This window comes from Peromyscus californicus, unplaced genomic scaffold (assembly GCF_007827085.1).
Source record: "Peromyscus californicus insignis strain IS unplaced genomic scaffold, ASM782708v3 Scaffold_3__1_contigs__length_106647218, whole genome shotgun sequence".
Lineage (NCBI taxonomy): Eukaryota > Metazoa > Chordata > Mammalia > Rodentia > Cricetidae > Peromyscus > Peromyscus californicus.
This window is the reverse complement of record NW_026294551.1, coordinates 5,110,683-5,125,593: the sequence shown is the minus strand read 5'-3', so window position 1 is coordinate 5,125,593 and position 14,911 is coordinate 5,110,683. Positions and strand designations below refer to the sequence as shown.

Sequence of the window (14,911 nt, the reverse complement as noted above, 5' to 3'; positions counted from 1 at the left end):
AAGCAGGGTGGCCCTGTTTCTGGCATTAGCCCCCTCACCTCCTCAGCCACCACTTCCTTTCCCCCCTCCTTTGCTCTGTGTGGAAATGTAAGGCTGTACTTGGACCCCTGTCTGTGGACCGAGTTGTCCTCTCTGTCTTAGTCACCGCTCTATTGCTGTGAAAAGATGCCATGGCCACGGCAACTCTTTTTTTTTTCAAATTTTTTTTTACTTATTTTTATTTTATGTGCGTCGGTGTTTTGCCTACATGTATGTCTGTGTGAGGGTGTCAAGTCCCTTGGACCTGCAGTTACAGACAGTTGAGAGCTACCATGTGGGTGCTGGGGGGGAATTGAACCCTGGTCCTCTGGAAAAGCAGTCATTGCTCATAACCATTGAGCCATCTCTCCAGCCCTGACCACGGCAACTCTTACAAAGGAAAGCATCTGACTGGGGTCTTGGTTACAGTTTCAGAGGTTTAGTCCATTATCATCGTGGCAGGGAGCATGGAGGCATGCAGGAAGACATGGTGCTGGAGAAGGAGCTGAGGGCTTTCCGTCCTGATCCACAGGCAGCAGGCAGAGACGCTGGGTCTGGCCTGGGCTTTTGAAACCTGATTGCTCACTCTCAGTGACACACCTCCTCCAACAAGGCCACACCTCCTAATCCTTCCCAAACAGTCCACCAACTGGGGACCAGGCATTCAAACCTATGAGCCTGTGGGGGCCACTCTCATTCAAACCACCACCCCTACTCTCCCACAAGTTCCACAGTGAAGTCTTCACCCTCAGTGGGACTATTTGGACAGGCAGCCCCCACGGGGAGGTAATGAAGCTGGGGCCTGAGTCCATAGAACTGACATTCTTATGAGAGGGGGAGGGGACACCAGGGTCCACATCAGGTGTGTCAAAAAGACCACAGGAAAACAAGATGACAAAGAGACTTCACCAGAAATCTGTTCCAGCTGCATGCTGCTCTTACATTTTGTTCTTTTGGTCTCCTGAACTGTGGGGGACATGGAGTTCTGTTACTTTCAACCTCCAGTCTGGGGATTCTGACTCACTTGATTGAGTACCTGAGATATTGTCTGAATAGGATGTGGTCATGTTGTGAAATTCCAGCGTGCCGGGCCTTTTCCCCATGTGGCCCAGACTGGCCTTGAACTCACGGCAATCGTCTAGCCTCAGCCTTCAGAGTGTGGGCACCACAGGCATAAGTCACCATGCCCAGCTTAACCTTGAGGAACAGTGAGGTCATCCTTAGTCCATCTTGTATTTGGATCATTTGCATGTTACAAGTTTGCATATTGCATTAATAAACTGTTGCATTTACTGCAACTTGATAGGAGCAGCAAGCCTCCCCTGTGGCTGAATTCTGTTATGCTTGCTGGAGCCTAGAACTGGAGGTTCACTGTCATGAAGACAGCAGCTGCCCAGTAGACCAGAACACCCACCGTTCTCCCGGGACGAGAGGGACTCTGAAGCCTCCAGGGGAGCTTGTTCCACGGCCACTACAGGTGCTTTGAAGTGGGCCTTGATGACAGGGAGAAAGAGGCCACTGCCCCACCCCAGAGCAGAGCTGCTTGCCTGGGGTGTGAATATACCTCAGGGGATCTGGATGCCCTGGAGGGATGCTAGTCACAGGATTCAGGAGCTGGCTGGACTCACCTGATGCTGGCTTTTTCATTCAGCTGTCTATCGCTCTGTCTGGCTGTTTCCAGTCTTGCTTCCACACCCCTTGCCACTTTGGGTGTTCCAGGGTGACACACTCCAGCCCCTGTGCTGGCTTTAGGTACTTCTGGTCCCTGCTGGTGACTACCGGTTGTATTCCAGTGGTCTTCTGGGGACAGGGCCTCCTGAGTGGGCTCACTGCGCTGACTTCTGTAGTTCTTGGTGGCCAGTCATTGCATGGTCACTAAGGCACCAGAGCAAGCAGGACCTGTACAACATTGACATGCTGACTCCATCATTTCACCTCCCTCCTTGATCATGTCTGCCTGTGGGCCACCAAAGGTCAGGTGTGGCTAAGTTAAGTGTGAAGAAGCAGTCTTTCTGTTCATCGGTCAGCTACCAACCTGCCGCATCCTCAGATGGGTGAAGTTTGAATTCTTGAGGATTGATGCTTAGATCCAGGACCATGGCTCAGTCAGTAAGTGTTTGCCACATAAGCATGAGGACCTGGGTTTATCACCAGCACCACATAAAAAAGCGCTGTGCTGACCTGTGCCTGCAATCCTGGTGCTTGGGAGGTAGAGACAGGTGAATCCCTGGGACTCACTGGCCAGCCAGACTAACCAAATTGGGGAGCCCCTAGTTCCAATGAGAATCCTGCTTGTCTCAAAAAGCAAGGTGGAAGACTCCCTAGGAATGAGGTTGTCCTCTGACCCCCCATGTGCCTGGGCACACATGAAGAACTGGTGTTTAGTGTAAGAATGTCCCTCTAAACATTTGGAATATACTTATGCCTGAGAAGTGGTTTGCCTCGCATCTGAAATTGAAATTCAGTGAAGCATCCTGTGTTTTATGTGGGCAACTTCACCTGGGAGAACAGTATGAGTCCAGACACCCACCAGTACTGATGTTATGTGATGGGTGTGACCACTCACAGTTGGAATGCCCGCTCCCCAGAACACTCTGGGCTCCTCTTCCTCATCTGTGTGACAGAGACCTTTGCTGGTTTGGCACTGAGCGAGGTCCTTTGTGTCCACATCTCCTTGCGTGGGATCTGGGACGGCAGCGATGCTTTGTGTCTTCACCCATCCACATCATGTTGATATGGAAACTGCGCCTCCAAAAGCTGAATCCAGACAGTAAGAGCTACAGATTCTTTTTTTTTTTTTAACTTTATTTAATTTTCTATATGAGTGCTCTGCATGTATGCCTGCATGGCAGAAGAGGGCATCAGATCCTGTTATAGATGGTTGTGAGCTACAATGTGGTTGCTGGGAATTGAACTCAGGACCTCTGGCAGAGCAGCCAGTGCTCTTAACCTCTGAGCCACCTCTCCAGCCCAAGCTACAGATTCTTAAGGACGCAACACTGCCCGGGGGTGGGGGTGGGGGGGAGGATCTGGTCTTGCCTCTGGGCCCTCATGGTAAGCTGTAACCGCAACAGACCAAGGGCGCTTCACAGAGTCAGTGCAGAACCCCCTTTCGGTTGGCATTTTGTGGGTGGATGGGCTGTTTGCCTCTCAGGCCCTCCACTTTGTAGGGGAAATAGATAAAGGGCCGGATCTCCTGGATTGAAGGCCAAGGACTCTGGTGAGATAGTGTTTGATCTAGGCCACTGCAGTTCCCGGCGGCCGCTGCTTTTGTGGAGGAAGAAGTTGAACTTTGACAGTCCTCCAAGCAAAACAGCCACCGTTGTCACCAGATCAGCTGCGTCTGCCTGCAGGAGGGCCTGTGGACTGCTGACCTTTCCTCACAGGAGAGACTGGACAGGGTCACCGGACCTTCACCAGGAATTTCAGCTGCCCCTCCCAGCCATTTTTATGAAAGTCTGCCCTAATTGCGCACGGCCTCTTGGTGGGGCGGCGCCAGCGTCTCTAGGCTAAGGGAGGCCGCCCAGGCTCTATCTGTGAGACTATGGGGAAGCCATCCTCTGTGCTAGGCAAAGACTTTCCAGTGTGGCTGCTTTGGGGTCATTTACACTCCTGCCAGCCACCTTTCACCCGGGTTCTGTAAGTAAGCCCAATAGGTCCACTGGTTTCTTCCATGGGGACCTTTGGTTTGTCATTGGGACTTAGGAGGAGAGTGTCTTGTGTCTCCCCAGGTATGGTAGTTTGAATGAGAAATGTCCCCCATGGTCTCGGGCATTTGAACACCTGGTTCCCAGTCAGTGGCGCTGTTTAGAGAGGTTATGTGGAGGTGCAGCTTTGCTGCAGGAAGTGTGTCATGGGGGTGGGAGGTGTGTCAGACAGACAGCGGAGAGGCTCATGGCACTTGCTCTCTGCCTCTTGCTTTTGGTTGGGATGTGACCTCTCAGCTTCCTGCTCCGGCCGCTGTGCCTGCTGCACTGTGCCTGCTGCTGGCTGGCATGCCTCCTCATCATTATGAACTCTTATTCCTCTGAAACCGTAAAGCCAAAATAAGCGCTCTCATTAATAAGCGCTTTCTTCCTTAAGTCGCTTTTGGTCAGGGCATTTTATCATAGCAACAGAAAAATAACTAATACATCAGGGAAGAAGTCTCACAAATTCACAGCCAGAGGGTGGGCAGAAGCCCTGGGCTGCCAGAGAGGCTCTTCGGGGGCCTCTCAGCCCCACAGCTCCACAGTGCACCACTTAGGCCCAGCTTCAGAAGCCAGGGGCACATGTGGGGGGAGCGGGAGGGGGGCAGCTCCTCAGCTCCGTCTCTGCTGAAGATAAGCCCTGAGTAGTCACCGGTCACAACCCTGGAATCTGTACTCCAGGCTCACCTGCAGCACTTAATGCTGGTCTAGCTCTTCACACCTGTGGGCAAACAAGCAGCTGGCAGAGATGTGAGCTGGAGCCCCCATTCCAGGCCCCAAGGGGAAGGGCTACTTGGGGTGAGGTCTACTGGGACCCACCTGTCCCCTCTCAAAGGGATTTTCATGCGTTTTAAGAAAAAAGTTAAGCTGGGCATATTGGTTCATACCTGTAATTCTAAAATAAAGCTTAAGAGACTAAGGCATGAGGATTGCCATGAATTTTAGGGCCAATGTGAGGTACAGAGTGAGTCCTATATCTCTCTGGGATGTGGAGGGTGATTCTGTCTCAAAACACAAAAGACAAAGCTGGGCATGGAAGAATACACCTTTAATCCCAGCACTTAGGAGGCAGAGGCAGGCAGATCAGAGTTTGAGGCCAGCCTGGTCTCCAGAGTGAGTTCCAGGCCAGCCAGGGATACACAGAGAAACCCTGTCTCTAAAAACAAACAAACAAGCAAAAAAATAAGGTAAAAATCCCATTATCTTCTGTAGACAGTCTTGTGTCCATGTTGAGAATTGATATGTGCCCACAGTGAGTCTGTGTGGTGATTGACAGTTTGAATCCCAGAGCACATACAAAGCCAGGCATGGTAGTGGGAGCCTGTAATCCCAGCAGAATCTCTAGGAGTTCACAGGCAAGCCAGCCTGGTCTACACAGTGAACAAGAGAAGGAGACCCGTCTCGAACATTGGAGAAGGTAAGGACAGACACCCAAGGTTGGCTGGCCTCTAACCTCCACACATGTGCTGTGGCTAGAGTGCACACTCACTTACACACACTGACACAAACATGTACACATTATGTAAATAAAGTAGTAAATACATTAATTAAAAGTCCCTCACATGTTGTTCAAATCTTAAATGGTCTTATTAATAGAAAACCCAGAGCCAGATATCAGGGTGAAAGCTGAAAGATCAGAGCAGCAGAGCAGCCAGCCACTAGTTCTTACCGCTATGAAATCCTCAGCCTCGGGGCTGGAGAGATGGCTCGGAGGTTGAGAGCACTGACTGCTCTTCCAGAGGTCCTGAGTTCAACTCCCAGCAACCACATGGTGGCTCACAACCATCAGTGATGAGATCTGGTGCCCTCTTCTGGTCATACATGCTGTATACAAAATAAATAAATAAATCTTTAAAAAAAAAAAAAAAAAAAAAGCCGGGCGGTGGTGGCGCACACCTTTAATCCCAGCACTCGGGAGGCAGAGGCAGGTGGATCTCTGTGAGTTCGAGGCCAGCCTGGGCTACCAAGTGAGTCCCAGGAAAGGCGCAAAGCTACACAAAGAAACCCTGTCTCGAAAAACCAAAAAAAAAAAAAAAAAAAAAAAAAAAGAAATCATGAAATCCTCAGCCTAAAGAGAGTGAGTTCCTATTTCCTCACGCCTTATATACCTTTCTCTGCCCTGCCATATTACTTCCTGGGATTAAAGGCGTGTGTGCTTCCCAAGCAAAGGCATGAGCTCTCAAGTGCTGGGATTAAAGGTGTGTGTCACCACTGCCTGACTTCTATGTCTAATCTGGTGGCTGGCTCTGTTCCCTGATCCTCAGGCAAGTTTATTAGGATACACAATACATCACCACAGTCACATCTTTCCATTTACCCCAACTCATAAGCATGGGGAAAACGCCTCAGACAGTGTTTGAGTTTCTAGACCCTTAGGCCAGTACCTGTCTCTGCAGGGCTGCTGTGCTCAACCCAGGGCACAGATTTGGAAATGGTCAAAGAAGTAAGAGGATACTGTCACACACGCACACACACACGCACACAAACCACATTTGTGCACACATGTTTGTGTGTGTATGCAGCTGGGTAGCAGTTCTGCAAGGGAAATGTGTCCCAGGGCCCCTGTCCTGCCCAGGGCCACACTGGTTCTCTTGGGACAGAGTGCCTTCCTTCCTTGTCTATGGTGCCGTCTTTTGAGTTTTCCTGATTTAGATGGTGGTCAAGTGTTCTTCTGCTTTCAGGCCCATCTCCTCAGTAGCGTGTTTTAATCTTGTAGCCTTGATTTCTACCCTAAGTTACTGGCACCCAGAGTGAGGCTCCCTGGATTTGTCTTCCTCAGATCTAGCAACTGGCCACCCTTTCTTGATATGCTGATCCTGGGGGCCGGGCGGGGCTCACTGGCCTGAGTTGGCAGGGTACTGAGCGGAATTCCCAGGGACCTTTCTCAGGGTAGCAGCACCTGGGCTATAGCATTGGGGGATCTCAGTTATAACTCATATCTCATTAATATCATCAGCACAGGAAAGCCAAGTTTTGTTAACACTGAATTATAGGTCCATAGGTCTGGGCTGGTATGTTATAACATTATAACAATCCCATAGAATATAATTATTATAATAGTTAACAATAGCAACACCATTGATTGACCAGTTATTTTGTGCCCAGCACTATGCTAAGTGCTCATAATGTGGAATGCCATTTAGGGTTTTCTTTTCTCTCTTTCTCTTCTCTTGTTTTGAGGCTGGGTCTCACTGTGTAGCCCTTGCTGTCCTGGAACTCACTTTGTAGACCAGGCTGGCCTTGAACTCACAGAGATCTATCTGCTTATCTCTGTCTCCCAGTGCTGGGATTAAAGGTGTGTGCTGCCATACTAAACATTTAATCTTTATGCTTTAAATACTTAATTTATTTTGAACTGCATCAAATTCACATACACACACACACATAGATGTAACCAACCGTCTTATTAAATAAGACACACAGAGCCGATTCAGAGAAGAAAGCCAAGAGGTCAGAACTAAGAGCCTTACCCTTCCTGCTTCAGCCAAGAGAGCTCTCCAAAAGGACCTACTTCCTGTGTGTATGTCTTTATACAGTCTAGCTGTTCTGCCTTCTCATTGGTTGTAAACCCAAACACATGACTGCCTCTGTAGAGACTTCCAGGTCTTCTATGGTTGGTATTGAGATTAAAGGTGTGTGTCTCCAATGCTGGCTGTATCCTTGAACACACAGAGATCTACCTAGCTCTGTCTACCAAGTTCTGGGATTAAAGGCGTGCGCCACCACTGCCACGCTCTTGCTATGGCTCTAACAGCTCTGACCCCTGGGCAACTTTATTTATTAACATACAATTAAAATCACATTTCAGTACAAGTAAAATACCACCATACATACACACACACACACTTGTGATGCTGTGGATTGGACTCGGATTTGCCCATGCTAACCACTCTACCACTGAACCAGACCCCACCCTCAAATGTACCTGTGAATGGCTCCATGTTTCATACATGTGTGTCTTAGCAAATGTACAAATCATGGTAAATATTTTTGCTTTTGCAGACACATACCATTCCTCTATGGTATAAACAGAATCCTTTCTCTTAGCACTTATTACTGAATTGTGTGTGTGTGTGTGTGTGTGTGTGTGTGTGTGTGTGTGTGTGTGATGCACATGTTTGTGTAGGTGTGTGCGCACGTATATGTAAGGGCCAGAGACCCACATCAGATGTCTTTCTTGATGGTGTTCTGGTATACTTTTTTAAAGATTTATTTTATGTACTTTCTTTGTGTATGTCTGTGTGTGGGTATGTGCACATGAGTGCAGGTGCACTCAGAGGCCAGAAGAGGGTGCTAGATCCCCCTGGAGCTGGAGTTATAGCCAGTTAGTTGTGGACCACCTGGTACATTGCTGGGAACCAAACTGAAATCCTCACTAGAGCAGTATGCATTTTAACCACTGAGCTCTCTCTCTAATCTCTCCACCATATGTTTGGAGACATTGATACAGCTAGGTTGTCTGGTCACTGAGCCCTGGTATTCTCCTGTCTCTGGCTCCCTAGTGCTGGGGTAACAGATGCATGCACCTGGTTCTTATCTGGGTGCTGGGGGTCTGAACTCAGATCCTCATGCCTGCATGGCAGGCACCTTACCAAGAGCATCTCCTCGACTTGTTTACTTGTTTGATTTTGAAACAGAATCTCACTGTGTAGCCCTGGCTAGGTGTAGCTTCAGATTCCACCTGCATCTGCCTCTTGAGTTCTGTAATTAAAGGTATGAACCACCCTGCCCTGCATTCTATCTTTTTTTTTTTTTTTTTTTTTGGTTTTGGTTTTGGTTTTTGGTTTTTAGAGACAGAGTTTCTCTGTGTAGTTTTGGTGCCTGTCCTGGATCTCACTCTGTAGACCAGACTGGCCTTGAACTCACAGAGATCTGCCTGGCTCTGCCTCCCGAGTGCTGGGATTAAAGGCGTGCACCACCACCGCCTGGCTCTATCTTGCTTTTTTGAGACAAGGTCTCTCATTGATTTGTTGAGACTGCCTGGTCAGGGAGCCCCAGAGTCTGTCTCCACCTATGCTGGGATTACAAATATGTGCCATTACATGGGCTTTTTCATGTGGGTTTTGGGGATCAAACGTAGGTCCTTATGCTCCTGCGGCAAACATTTTACAGATTGAGCTATTTCCCCAGACCTCCTTGTCACTAAATCTTGACGGCCCAGAGGAAGACTCTACAGGTGTCCCCTCTGACCTGGAAGCTGTAACTGGATGAGGTCACTGTGCCTGTGAGGTCTGATCTGCTGCTGGGCCTTGCCTCAGAGGACTTGGTCACTTGCTCTGGGCTGACTCCAGATGGCAGGTTTTGTGGGTCTCTGCCCCTTCTTCTTCATTTTAAAGTCACATAAAAATAACTCAATTCTCTGCTGGATTATAGTCCTTGGCTGCCTTGGACACAGGCCTGCAGGAGGAGGTCCAAGCTGGTGTGTTTGAGTCATTCTTGTTCTGGGGCTCTTCCCGGGACCATGCCTAAGCCTAGGATGCAGGGGACCCTTAGCCCCTTCTGGCTGGCAGGCTCCTCTAGAGTTTCTCTGGCAGGGATGTCCATTTTAGGAAATCAGAAAAATAAACATCATAAACAAAATAAAAACTTTGCCCCAGAAACCCCAAACACATGCTATTTTCCCAGTTGGGTTTGGGGAGAAGGAATCGCGTACACCAGGTTGCTTAACTCACTCAGATCCTCTTGTATTTCTGTCTGAAACCAGAAGGCAGGTAGTCGGTGTGGGTGTTCAGCAGGCCCAAAGAAAGGATAGGGCACGCTCTGTCTCCAGCATGCCATCTCATCTGGAAGTGACTCAGGCCACAGGAATGTTCAATGCCGCCTTTCCTTGTTGACTGACTGCTCCTTACCCCAGTTTCTATCTTGGGGACACAGTTGCTATTCACTAGTGCCAGGTGGTCTTGGACCTAGGTGGTGTCTCATAGCAGTTCGTTGACTGAATGGGAGTTGACATGGGAGTAGGAGAAGGTGGTGGTGGCTGCATTCACCCATAGATGCAGTGTAGCTCCTCAGGTGTGGATGGGCTGTTGATGGTGATGAGGTGCTCACACTTCAGCACACTCAGGAGAAGGCCTGTCTCCACTCCTCCTCTGTGGCCCTGGGCAGCTCACCTGAGTCACACTGCTAGTCCGGAGAAGTGTGTCAGTTCCAAGGATTAGTTCTAAGTTTCCTTACAACCCCCATCTACCTGTTCATTCATCCACATAACCATCCGTCTGCTCATCTGTCCATCCACTCACATGTTTGTCCATCCATCCACCCACCCACCCATTCACCTATCCGTCCACCCATCTACTTATCCGTCGTTTCACCCATCCATCTCCCTACCCAAACATCCTCTTCCTAGTGGCCTGGCCAGGAATTACAGACTGACTAAGAAGTGAGTGGTTGAATGGATGGATAGATACGGGTAGATGGATGAACAAATGAGTGGGTGTAAGAGGGTTGGAGTCTAAGAGAAACTGTCTCCTTTGACCAATGCCAAGATGTGTATCAGATGGTGGATGGTACAGGGAAGTGTCTGTGTCTAGCCTAGGCGATCATGTTGCTGTTGGGGATGGAGAGATAGCCTCTCTGGCCTAGATGGGGTGGCCTTTGTGGCTCTCTGAAGGATAGCTATGTGGCATTTAAGAGGGACACTCCCTGAACACCATGACCTGGCTGTGGTAGGGTGGCCGCATGGGTTCTTGAGTCTGTCCTCTTGGCAGCCTATGGGACGTGCTCAGCTTAGCGCCTCACAAAGTCCTCAGGTTAGGACTTGCCCACCACAAGCCTCTCCAACAGGGGAGTGCCAGCCAAAGGGCACATGTGGCTGGAGACAGTGTGTGGCAGGAGACTTAGCTGATCCAGACTCTGCCTGTTCTCCTCTTGGAGAGCAGTTTCGCCCCATCTTCCCTCAGTGTATGAAGCCTGCTCTACTCAGCCATAGGAGCCTTGGAGGATGGGTGGGGCTTCTGGTCCTTGTGTTAAACAAGTGTGAGTCTTTTTTTTTTTTTTTTTTTTTTTTTTTTTTTAAAGACAAGGCTTCTCTGTATACAGAGAGGCCCTGGCTGTCCTGGATATCCTGGAACTCACTCTATAGCCAGGCTGGCCTTGAACTCAGAGATCCACCTGCCTCTGCCTTCTGAGAGTTGAGATTAAAGGGGTTTGCCTTCACCATCTGGCTAGGTATGGGTCTTAAGTGGTAGGTCCTGGCTGACTGCTAGCCCCTCTCTATCAGCGGTCTGTACTGTGAGGATATTTGAGCTAGACCCAGACTTGGACTCTCACTGTGGGTTCACTTCTGGTTGCTGTGTGGCCCCAAGCAGGTTACCCTGAGACTCAGCTCCCTTACCTGCACAATGGGTCCAGTGACAGTTGTATGAGGCCTCCAGGTGGGTGTCTGTCATCACTCTGAGGGACAGGTGGCTACCTGTCTGGGTTTATTTGGTTCTGCAGCCCTTGGCAGGTGCAGAAGTGGAGACACAAGCATGTTGGCCACCCACCAGGAGGGAGAGCCTGATGGCCTTGTGTGACCTTTCCCCTTTGTTTGTGCCTTTAGGAGTCGCACGGACCTCCAGCGGCCGCCTCCGGAGGCTTGCGGACCCCACAGGCCCAGGTAAGCCACTCGTGTCTTGGCTGCCTTTGAGACCTAACTCCCAACCTGACTTTGCTGGGTGAGTGGAGCCCCTTTGCTGTGGTGCTTGTCTTTTGTCTTTGATGTTTCTGTGCAGGTAGCCGGGCTTGGGTCTGCCAGCCAGGTTGCCCACCTCTGCAGATGCCACCCCCAGGCACAGGATAGAGAGTAAGGAAGTGAGCAGAGTAGGGTGGCCTTATTTGCAGCGAGTGACCCGTGGAAGGGTGTCTTTGACTGTGGCCCGTTCAGTGTCTGTGGACAGCTTCTCAGTGGGCTGTTGGTACAAGGAGGGGCATGTCACGTGCTACTCTTTCTGCTTCTTTTGGTTGTTCAAACTTGTCCCCAATAACCATTGGAGAAGAGGAGACAAGCATGTCCTTGCCAGAGCTCTGGGGCCACCTGGGGAGAAGTTGCCTCTCCAAAGCTTGCAGGAGGCTCTGCCAACCACAGGGTCCAACCTGCCTAAGTGCCAGGGGCTGCCTCCCTCCCTCAATGCCCGGGGCAGGGCCTGTGTGTCTTCTCTTGCCGGGCATTTTCAGACCCCATTATAAGCTTCTCCATTCCTAGAGTCCTCTGGTTACCTCTGGTCATCCCTCTAGTGCCAGACTGAGGGATGTGCATTTCTTCTGATGACCTTTGTTTGGGGAGGATGTTAGTGGCCAGAGATGATGGGACCCGCTTCCGTAGCAAATGATATCATGTACTCATCTATGCATGTGTGTTGGGGGCCAACTGGGATGAACAGAGGAGACACATGGGCAGAGAATAGATAGTGTGGCCAGGGGAGGCAGACATCGTCAGGAGACACCAAAGGAAACCCAAGCAACACATTGTCATCAAGACTATCTTGAGAGCCAGGCTCTTCAGTGCTAACCCCGCAGGAGGACTCCTTCGAGGCAGGGAGCCTTCAGGGACAAGGGCACCCTACCACCTGGGTCCACTGTCCTCTGGTTCCTGCCCAGAGGAACACTCTGTTGGTTGGACAATCTAACTTTGTGTCGTGGGGAAGGTGGCCAGGAGCCACATGTGCCTGCTGGCCACTGAAATAAAGGCGTTAGGTATATTGTGTCACTCATTGGTTTGCATAGAATTTATTTTCAATGAAATTCTACATAATTTGGTATATAAATTTGTAGCTATGAAACAGACTATTCTGGACCAACCAGGGCTGCCCAAGGCTCCAGAATTCTAAGCATTCCCAAGGCTGTGTTGCTTCTCCTAGCTCATCTTATGGGTGTGGTCTGGCCTAGGGTGGCTGGCTCTTTGCAGGGAGCAATGGTGATGTTAGGGATGGTGCTGGGTTTAGTGTGTGTGTGACGTGGATGGTGTGCCAGTTTGGCCCTGGGTTTAGTGTGTGTGTGACGTGGATGGTGTGCCAGTGTGGCCCTGGGTTTAGTGTGTGTGTGACGTGGATGGTGTGCCAGTGTGGCCCTGGGTTTAGTGTGTGTGTGACGTGGATGGTGTGCCAGTGTGGTGCTGAGTGCCATGTGTGATGAGCCTGGGTGTCAGGAGAGGAGGGTGATGCCCCAGCTGGAGGTGGCTGGGCTGCTGAGCAATTCAGCACTTGTGGTTAAAAGGCACCCCGCCCACCATAGCCACGAGACCCACTAACCACTAGCCAGCCCTGCCACTGTTGTGTGTCCGGACGCCTTATGCTTGGGGCCCCTTGCTTTGCAGCAGCTCTGCCTCTTCCTCTTGTTGGCCAGCCTTGACCTAAAGGGTTCGAGATAGGCAGCATTTAGGGGTTCGGGTCTTGGAGAGCTGGCACCCTTGGGCTGCATGCGTGAAGTCTCCTTCTGCTGTTGCCTCCCCGGGCTCAGGCCAGCCAGTTCTGTGCCGTCAGCATTTGGCAGCCTGGACTTGCTCGGCTTGGAAGCCTAAGGCATAATTTGCAGGAGCCTGAAGCTGTAAGCAGTGATCTCGGTTTGCATGGGTCTGCGTGCTGACACACACAGTCTTCCCCAGGGCCTCTGCCGGCTCCCATGGGGCACCCATTCCTGTTCTTCTCATCTCTAAGGCCCTCCTCCCTGCTGCCATGACCCCAGGAAGGCTTCTCTGCCAGACCCCAGGTCTCCACTTGGGGCCTCCCTTTGCGCTGCCCTCTTCCCAACCTTGGTCACACACCCTAGCTGGTCTCCTGTCCAGGACTTTCTGTTTGCTTCCCTGGGGAGAGATGGGGTAGGTGACTGTCAGGTCCATTTTCTGTTCTTTCAGAGCTGTTTAGGTCTGGACAGGTATAGCCATTCAGGGCACAAACCACAGTCTCTTAGCTCAGATGATACCCACAATAAAGCTTTGCATTGTCTTACTTTCCATATTTATTTATTTATATTTTTGTAGTACTAGGAATTAAACCTAGGGCCTTGCGCATACTAGGCAAAAGTCCCGACACTAAGCACATTAATTTTTTAAAAAACTGGGCATGGTGGTTCACGCCCAGTAATCCCTGCACTTGGGAGGCCGAGCGGGAGAATTGCCCTAGCCTGGCTTCACAGTGAGTTTTCAGGCTATCACGGGCTACAATGTGAGAGCGTCTCAAAAACACCCCATACCCAGCTGAGTGTGGTGGTGCGTGGCTGTTATCCCAGCATTTGGTAGAAACTGGAGGATCAGAAATTCGAGGTCATCCTTATCTGCATAGCGAATTCAAGGACAGCCTGGGCCACTTGAGACCCCCATCTCCACAATAGATTATATAATGTAAGGAATAAGATAACTAAACACAGAGTTGCCCACCAGCCATCTCTAGCAATGAGATGTTCCAGGGTAGGCAAGCCTCCAAGGAGCCTTTCCCCTCACCCTGTTCCTGCCAGGATGAAGGAGGAACTAGAATATGGCCTGAGTTTGGGATAGCTGTGGTTTTGCTTCTGAACAGTCTATATCGCCTGTATACTACCAGCACCACATAATTGTTGTCTGTTTGCTTACTTCACAACATTAGGGGTTAGGTTGGACCGGGGAAGTCCTCCTGGCTTTGGCTTGCCTATTCCTACTGAGTAGTAGTTTGTCTACCCCTTAACCTGTTGGGTTTCCATGGAGCACCTCTCTGCTACCTTCCTGCTGGGAAGGCTCTTCTGCATGCTTCTGTAGGTGGAGGGTGGGATGGACAGATGCCCACCTCTGTCCTTCTGGACATTGCTACGGTAGCCTTCCCAGTGGTTTTTCCAGTCTGTTCTCCCACACTTGCCCCCTTCCTATGCCCCAAGCAGCCTGTCTGGGCAGACCACAGCCTTCATTGACCTTTGCCCTGGTTCCCACGGCTCACACAGCGTTTCCTGGGCTGACTCCGAGCTTCTTTACTTCCAGCCCAGAATCCCTGGAGCCTCTGTGCCATTGTGGCATCTGGTGTGTGTCTGGGGCCTGTTTCTGCTTTCCAGTGTCCCTGAGGTCTGTGGCTTTGTTCCTAATCCTGCTATCGACTCTTCTCTAAGATGCGTGTTTTAGCAGAAGTCATTGGCTAATTACTCTGAGATAAGGTCATCCTGAGCTACCAAGTCCAAGGACTGGTGTCCTCAGAGCTAGAGGAGAGAGCACATGAAGGTGAAGCCAAGGACGGCTTGAGAAAGGCCAGCGACAGCCCTCCTTGCTG

The 14,911-nt window shown here is 50.4% G+C and overlaps 1 protein-coding gene across 1 annotated transcript in view; it reads left to right on the top strand.

The window, feature by feature from the left end:
- Nucleotides 1-14,911, top strand: part of Septin9 (septin 9) — a 172,916-nt gene that overhangs the window by 11,609 nt on the left and 146,396 nt on the right. The window contains exon 2 of the mRNA XM_052756969.1: nt 11,248-11,304. Coding sequence (XP_052612929.1) covers nt 11,248-11,304 — 57 coding nt within the window. The remainder of the gene's footprint in view (nt 1-11,247; nt 11,305-14,911) is intronic.